Source organism: Bidens hawaiensis, unplaced genomic scaffold (genome assembly GCF_021521415.1).
Source record: "Bidens hawaiensis isolate Kalapana, Puna unplaced genomic scaffold, B.hawaiensis_p1.1 tig00011633_1, whole genome shotgun sequence".
NCBI classification, from domain to species: Eukaryota; Viridiplantae; Streptophyta; class Magnoliopsida; order Asterales; family Asteraceae; genus Bidens; species Bidens hawaiensis.
In genome coordinates, this window is record NW_027491911.1 from 66,816 (window position 1) to 75,932 (window position 9,117).

Genomic DNA, 9,117 nt, shown 5'->3' on the forward strand with positions numbered 1-9,117 from the left:
ACTAATGACATGTTCTGGCGTAACAGCTATACCCAGACTAGTTATACAGCCCGATTAAATTTAAAGACTGTACTAGTGTTAACCGTACTATGCCGATTATAGGATAGGAGCTATAGTCGAGGCATAATACTACACGTGTAACCGATCAATACTACACTAAGGTGAGTTTAATGACCCCACTTTATAAACGGTTTTACGAACTTTTGGGGTGAAAAGCATGTTTACATATACTTATATACTTTAAAACTTATGATGATGTGAATTATCTAAGTACTAACACTTGAAAGTCCCCATAAATACAAGTGATTAACTTCGTGCCGGTGACGTGTGGATAGTACTATCGGTTTGACAAACCCAACTGACAGGGCCGGAGGGGTATGCCGGAACATGTTAACCCAGTTGCACATTGTCATTTAAACTTATTACATTCTGCTATGTGGTGTTAGACATAGTACATACTTGGGGCAAAGTGGCTGTTAAATGCCAACGAGAGTGCATGGGCAGGGGTGGCCATGTGTTTTAGCTCGTTTCAGTTTCACTTGAGGCTTAGTATAAAAACATCATACACATACATACATACTGTGAACTTTACAAACTCGTATATTGATTTTTGTTCGTACACTACAAATAAAAAGCAATTTAATGGCACACAAAATGTGTCACAATAAACCAAATAAATGCCACTAAAGAACCTTGTTGGAATGAGTGACACACAAAAAAGTGCCACTAGAAGCGCTACCACTAAAGACTTTTAGTGGCACTTTTATTGTCTGCCACTACAAACTTTTGGGCTTTTAGTGACACTTTTTTTCGTATGCCACTAAAAACATTTTGGACATTTAGTGGCATTTTTCTCCGTATGCCATTAAAAATATTTTGGACTTTCAGTGACACTTTCTTCGTCTGCCACTACAAACGTTTGGGCTTTTAGTGGCAGTTTTTTTCCGTATGCCGTTAAAAACATTTTGGACTTTTAGTGGCATTTTTTTCCGTACGCCATTAAAACAATATCAATAACATTCCAAATGCATATTTAATGTCTAATAACTCGTCAAATCAGAATATCAATCATATAAAATGGAAAGTAACAAATACTTGAATAAAATCTAAAAACTTCACCACACTCGTTAACCTCTTTCACCATTTTCAATCTTCATGCAAGGTACCTAATAAAAAATAAAAACTTTTTAATATGTAAATAATATGGACACTAACTTGTGTAGTCAGCTTAATATCATTAATCTAAAATCAATAACAACACATTAAAATCAACGATATCATCACACTTAACCGAGCCCGAGCCTAAAAATAAGCCCGTTCTGTAAACGAGCTCGTTCTTTACTTGTTGAGCTCGAGCCGGTTCACGAGCCAAACATTTATATATATATATGTGTGTGTGTGTGGGTGTGGGTGTGGGTGTGGGTGTGTGTGGGTGTGGGTGTGGGTGTGTAAAATTAGTTAATAATCATAATAATAATAATAATAATAATAATAATAATAATAATAATAATATATGTTCGTTAACCGGTGTCGGTTAAATGGTTCCTATATGAAAATCCCTAACCGGTTCCTAATCATTATTTACAATTGGAAAGTAATCGGTTTCTCCAACACCGGTAACACCGGTTATTAACCGGTTTTGGTTACGGTTCGGTTAACCAGTTAGGATTTGCACCTCGAGTTACAAATAAAAAAAATAAAACCAATTACCATTATTATTTTGTGAAGATGATACTTGGTTAACCGAAGAAATTGTACCTGGTACCTAAAACATGTAAATGAGAAAAATGTTAATACATAGATATGTAACCATAAAAAGAATAAACAACAGTTTATGAATGTGAGTACCTTTATGTTCATATCGCTAAGAACCGAAGACAAGATTCATTAGTTGGAATTTGGGAATATGTTCTTGAATAATGTTCAACAAACATTCATTAGTTGATCCATTGTTTGTGAAATTGTTGTAGAATCACCTTTACTTTTTGTTTCCGGGACCCACTCTCTTTATGGTGTCGATCCAACAAGATAGTGTAGTTTCTAGTGTTTTTACCATTGTCTTATAGGCTATGCGGTTTCTGAGACCCACTCTCTCTACGGTGTCGATCCAATAACATGGTCCTCTCGACTAACTTCCATGCAAAAATTACAAAAAGAAAAAAGTAGGCATCAAAAATTGTAATTTCTGGAAAATTATTATAATAAATCAAAGACAACGATACAAACCAATTTCCTGCATTTATCCCTTTAACATTGTAGTTTTGTTTGCTACACCAGTTCTAACTAGATCAGTGTCGGAATCAAAACCCTTGGAAACTGCATATTTAAATTTCTGCAAGTATGGAAAAAGTAGAAAGTGTATAAACAAGAATTTACAACGTTTTTATCATAGCCGTTGTAACCATTTTGGACTCATTTTCTTCTTTCCAGTTAAATTAGGTTGTAATAATCTATTCCAATATGGTGTAGCATAGGAGTGTAAATTTTGACACGACCCGAAACCTGACACAAAAAAATATAAGTTTTGGGTCGATTGATATGACCCATTTACTTAAACATGTCAACCCGAACCCGAAACATTTAAAAAACATGTCACACCAAACGGTTAGCCTTTTGAAAAATAAGAGATTTTGGGATCAAGATATTATTCTAGATGGGTAGATAAAATAAAAATAGGAATAGTATTCTTTGAAAACTAATTGATTGATCTACTAGATATAGGTAGATCCAGTCCATAAGTTTAAGTGTTCGATTTTTAAATAAACATGTTCATTTTTTGAATAAACTAATATAAACACAAAATATGTGTTTGATTAAGTATTCATGTTAGTTTAAAGTTAAATGAATGAACACGAACATGTTCTTGTCTGTGTTCATTCGGTTCGTTTACAAGCCTACTTATCTACTCTTTTAACATATACTTCTAAAAATGTGTTATAACCAAAGATGGCAAACGCAAAGTGCCACTAAAAACATAGATCAGTGGCACAAAAGCTAAATGCCATTAAAAACCTAAATTAGTGGCATAAGTGCTAAATGCAATTAAAAAAAGTGTGACACTAGATTTTTAGTGGCATACACAAAGTGCCACTAAAATCATAAATTAGTTGCACTTAGTTTAAATGTCACTAAAAATATGTTATAAGCAAAGATGGCATATGCAAAGTGCCATTAAAAACCTAAATTAGTGGCACAACAGCTAAATGTCATTAAAAACGTGTGACACTAGATATTTAGTGGCATACGCAAACTACCACTAAAATCATAAATTAGTGGCACTAAAACTAAGTGCCACTAAAAATGTGTTATAAGCAAAGATGGCATACACCAATTGCCATTAAACTTAAATTAGTGGCATAAAAGCTAAAGGTCATTAAAAACGTGTGTCACTAAATGGCTTTTTATTTGTAGTGGTACTCGTGAAACTTGAAACTCACCAACTAGACGTAGTTGACCCGTTTTAACATGCTTTTTAGGTGAGCCAAAGTTGGAATGATTGCTTACGTGCTCGGTGTTAAAAGTGAAGTTGAATCGCTGTAAATAGATGCAAGTACATAGTAATGAATAAGAAGCCCGAGAACTAGTTATGTGTTTTCCACCTAGTTTATAAACTTAGTAACAACCAATTTAATATAATGTAAATTAGTTGTAATTTACTTTATAACAATGTGGTTGATACCAGAGGTGTTTGTTACATTCCCGTATTACGCTTCCGCAATTACCTAACCGGGGTGTGACAGGGGGTACGTTTAGGTTAACCCCTATGAAAAACTGATGTAGTTGCATGCATAATATCATCCATGATTCATGCTACTAATCAACGGAAATTGGTGTAATCCAGATGCAAATATTATCAGATGAAAGTATGAACATGGGGTGGGTCCAGGTTAAGCTAGTGTGGATTATTCTCTCATCTACGGACTGATTTTTTTTTGAAAGAGGGGCCAAAATACAAAGGTAAATCACAAGGGGGGCTGGAATTATTTTTTTTTCAAAAGAGGGGTTACCTCCATTTGTAATGGCGGGGAGTTTTATACGTGATAGGGGTGTCAGGTGAGTGTCAGGTACGAGGTTATGCCCTCCATTTGTAATGGCGGTGAGTTTGAAAAAGTGGTCTCCCCTCCATTTGTAATGGCGTGGACTGCAAAAAGGTACTCCCCTCCTTTTGTACCGAAAGGCGGTTTTTTAAGAGTTAGACGCGGTGATGAAAAATTATGGGGTTACATTCATAGAAATCAAATTACGGAGAACGTGTTGCATTATATTCGTATGGCCGGTTTCGTTGGTGTATTGGAGTGTGACAACCGTAGGATTGACAATGCTCTAATATCAGCACTCGTTGAAAGATGGCGGCCAGAAACACACACATTTCACATGCCATTTGGGGAGGTAACAGTAACCTTACAAGATGTAGAAGTCTTGTGTGGTTTGCGGGTTGACGGTAATGCCGTATGTGGTATCACTGGAACGTTGAAGAAATCCAGGAATCTTTTTTTTCTTTAACCGGTATTCGACTAGAAAATGGTACGGGCATAAGTGGGCAAAAAATAAATATGCCTTTTATTCTAAAATGTTTAATGGAAGTACAATTTCCAGAAAATCCATCAGAATTACAATGTCTCCAGCGAGCAAGAACGATTATAATTCTTTTAATTGGTGGTCAACTATTTCCTGAAAATTCAAGCAACTGAGTGCATGTTAAATATTTAAATCACCTACAAGATTTTGCTGCATGTGGCGAGCTTAGCTGGGGTAGTGCGGTTTTATCTTGTTTATATAGAAGTCTTTGTAAAGCCACCAATATTAATACGAATGAGATTGCCGGTGGAGTTTTTTTGTTGCAGTTATGGGCATGGGAAAGATTTCCTAGCACAGCTCCAAAACAGTTACGCCAAACTGATTGGAATAAACCATTAGCTTCACGGTATGCGTTGTATTTTTGTATATTGTTGTAGAAAAATATATGAAAAAAATTACAAAGTGTTATTAATATAATTTAGTTGTTTAAATAATTTTTTTTCCAAAGATGGCAAGGTCCTTTGACGTTTCTTGAAGCTTCATCACACGTACTTAGTGCCTACCGTTCGGAGTTCAATTCTTATTCGGAGTTTCAATTCATGTGGAAGCCATACGATGATGACCTTCATAGACTTCCCCAAATTTGTAGAAATGGTGAACAATGTTGGAGGAGTGAGACGTATCTCATTTGTTGGGAAATTGTCGAACCCCATATTCCTAGTAGGGTTTTGAGACAATTTGGTATGTTTCAACCAATCCCTATGAATGCACTTTTGAATGTTGATGAACATAAGAAACTCCACAACATTAGTCGTGCGGGTGGTCGGAGTGGCGACTGGTTAAACGAACATCAAAAGTATATTAACTCATGGATGGCTCGTAATCACACGACTGTCACTCAAGTTGAGTGGACTTCGGTTGCTGCGAGCCCAGAGTACATGCAGTGGTTTAAGTCTCATACAGTTTTATACACGGCTAATCCGACACGTAGTTACCAAAACCCGCGAGAGTATCCAAATGATGGGGGGAGGGTTATGATGTTGGTATGTGAAAATTTGTTAATATTTAATTTATTAATTTCTTTTAAATTGCATGCTATTAATTTATATATTTAAATAATAAATATAATACAAAGTTAAATGCAGATGGAAGGATTGAGCCAGGTGCATCAAACGTCAAATGAAAATCCGGTGAGAGAGTTGGTCGGTCGTTACATGGGGACGCTAGCTTAGGTGATCATATGAGTTATTATCCGACTCATGAGACCCAAAATATTGGTCGTCAAGTGCCCCCTATCCCCCAATGAATCCGGAGAAGACATGTAAGGGGTCGTGGAGTTAATGTAGAGCAACCGAACCAGGGGGAGCAAACGAGTGGCATATCTACGAGTCATATAAGCAGCCCGCATACGAGTCGTATGAGCAGCCCACATACGAGTCATATGAGCAGCCCACTGCATACGAGTCATATGGGCAGCCCACATGCGAGTTGTATGAGCAGCCCGCATCTTAGTCTATCCCAAAGTAATCCGCTCGGGCAGTCTTCACAATTAATTATGGCAAGTTATGATATGTTTTCCTCGCCATTTGACCTTGACGATATGCAAATAGAGGGTTCTTCAACAAACTTTATCGCATCGATTCAACAAGTTTTTTTAAGTCCTTTACTCCAAATGCCCTTCTACCCCAACGTGGATAGCTCATCAGGGTTTGGGTTTCATCAAAACCAAAAATACAAGACCAACCAGGCCACAAGTTGTAAATGGCAGAGACATAAATTTTGACTTAAACAAGGAGGGCGGGGTTGAAGATGAAGACGAGGATGATGAAGATGACGATGACAATGAAGATGTAGCCTTGACCGGTTCCCTCCCCTTAGCTAAACGAAAAGGCAAACGGCCAAATGCAGGCGTTAATAATAAATGGTGTGGCACTCATGAAGGAAACAAGCATATACATGATTAATTACATATAAACGAGCTTGTGGTTTTATGCTAAGTATTATTGTGTAATTTTTGTTTTTAGGAATGTAACCTTTGTAATATTATTTAAAAAAAATTGCTTGCAAAATCTCAAACCCAACTTTGCTCGATTAATGATAAAGTTACATTAAAAAATTAAAAAGGAAGTACATTGAAAAAGAGTTAACACATAACATTATAATCACCGGTATAATGACCGACAAGCGTTCCTTTTATGACCCACTTGTTTACATATTCCACATCTAAATGTTCTAGGTTGGTCTTGATGTCGAACATCCATCTCGTTATGAATTCTTCTTGACTTCCTTCTACCACGTGATGTGGTAAGTTTTGATGTGTCTTCTTTAATTCTCTAACCCGGGTCTGTCCAATAATCAGGGTGAGCTAATGGGAAAAACTCACCATCATATTGTGCTTTGTAGGCACCAATTGTGTAAAATTGATTAATAATGCTATCGAGAGAATCACCTCTATTATGACAAACCGCGATAGCATGTGAGCAAGGAAATCTTTCCATTTGCCACTTACCACATGTGCAATTTTTTTTAAGGTACTCAACGGTGTAATCGTTTCCACCGGTTGAGTTTGGTTATATCTTTGATACGACCTTGTACCTACCATTTCGAAAATCAAACTCCATTAAACTGTGTTCACGCGACCGAGCATCACGCTTTTCAAACCAACACCATGTGCGAGGGGGTAACCTTGTGTTACAGTTCCATGCAATCTCGGTGTGCGTTACCCATTGTTGCACCGACTTTTCAAGCGTACAATTAATTATGGCCTTGATTGGCATAAGCCTTATCCCCCCCTAACACATTGTTAAATCTCTCCGAAATGTTAGTCGTTAGATTCTCCCAACGACGATGGTTCTTATCCTTTACTAGCGTCCAATTTTCCTCTTTAATACCTTTCAAATAATCCCATGCATTTGTATTCATGCGCTTCATTATACCAACTGAATGATTGTACTTCCTTACTTGTGTGGTGCTACCAATAATCCAACAAATGCGTTTCAATTTAGACACCTTAAACTTTTGCATAAAATTGCTTCGAATGTGTCTTAGACAGAAACGATGAACGCAATTTTCTTTCCATACTCTAAGGTTTTTTAGGGCGTTAATGATACCTTTGTGTCTATCCGAAATAAGACACAACTTTTCCCCCCGATGTGATGCGATGTGAACCCAAAGTTGTGTGAAAAACCATTTCCAATTTTCCACCGTCTCCTCATCAACAATTGTGAAAGCGATAGGGACAATGTATTTGTTGGCATTTTTCATGACAGCAATTAGCATTTTGCCCCCGTAAGATCCCTTCAAGTGAGTACCATCCACTGATATAATAGGCATGCAATGTTGAAATGTTTTTATGGCAGGCCCAAATGCCCAAAACACAAATTTAAACGTAAAACAATCAGAAGGTCCGGTGGGACCATGTAGCCATTCAACAACGGTACCAGGATTAGATGTTTGTAATGCTGCAATGTATTGTGGTAACTCCCGAAAGTTACTCTCCCAAGAACCATAGATCCTCTCTACCGCCTCTTTCCGAGCTCTCCAAGCCTTGCTATAAGAAACATCAACGTGAAGCTGATCTTTTATTGACGCTCGAATTTGTTTTACAGAATATGCAATGTCTTCACGCATGTTGTGGATGATACGTGTGGCAATATCCCTAGATTTCAAGCTTATGTTGTTGTTTCCAACTACCGTCCCGTAGCAGTTGTGTGAATTAACCCATATGATAATTTGCCACATGTGATCATTTTTCTTCTTAACAGCGTTGACATACCAATTACATGGAGGACCTCTACTATAATTAGTTTTGCACTTAGGATTTGTTGAGTTGCATCTTGCTCTCCGTTTGGCACTTTTGCTTTCAACAACATACAACTCCTTGCCACATTCAATATTCCACGACCGAACACCAAATATAACATCATCTTTGTTTTCAAAGTACATACCCAAACGCACTACGTAGGGAACAGCTTTGTTCCATACCTCCATATCCTCATCGGTGTCACCGTCATTAAAATCAGGAGCTTCATAAGCTCTTAAATCATCAAGATCGTGGGAATAATTCACAGTATCGTGTGACAATGCTTGTATATTTGTAGAGTTATATTGTGTAATAAATTCATGAACGATTTCATCATCAACGTCTGTGGTTTCTACCGATGACGGATCTGGTTCTGATTCTTCATCACTGGCTTGCTCAACATCTGATTCGGATTTAGATTCAAATTCCAAGTCAACATCGGCGTTAGCCATGTCATGAACGTTGGAAGATGGGCCGGCTTCAAGTTCATGTGGGTTCAAAACCCATTATAAGAATGAGCTGTTTGTTGGGGAGCCTCATACACAGAAGAAAAACCACGCATGAGATCCATACAACTGGATTGTGTGAATGGCACCATTGGCTCAATATGAGCGTAAATGTTAGGGTGAAAGTTACCCTCGTTGACCGCTAAAAAATACAACACTTCGAGACTAGGGTCGCTAAATATTTCGGATGATTGAGAATAGCCTAGATGAGTATAATATAACTTCAATTTTAAATTGTAAAATTCTTTTTGAACCTTAAGATGGAAATAAATCAAATCCAAAAATTCAACA

General features: G+C 37.2%; 1 protein-coding gene across 1 annotated transcript; it reads right to left on the reverse strand.

The window, feature by feature from the left end:
* Positions 1-7,272: 7,272 nt before the first annotated feature.
* On the reverse strand, positions 7,273-8,772 carry LOC143538478 (uncharacterized). Its single transcript, XM_077032037.1, has one exon. It carries the CDS (start codon positions 8,770-8,772, stop codon positions 7,273-7,275), a length of 1,500 nt encoding a protein of 499 aa, XP_076888152.1.
* Positions 8,773-9,117: the final 345 nt, after the last annotated feature.

Bases quoted from the DNA above. Each gene is read 5' to 3' on its own strand.
- LOC143538478 (XM_077032037.1), bottom strand. From the start codon at position 8,772: ATGGCTAACGCCGATGTTGACTTGGAATTTGAATCTAAATCCGAATCA.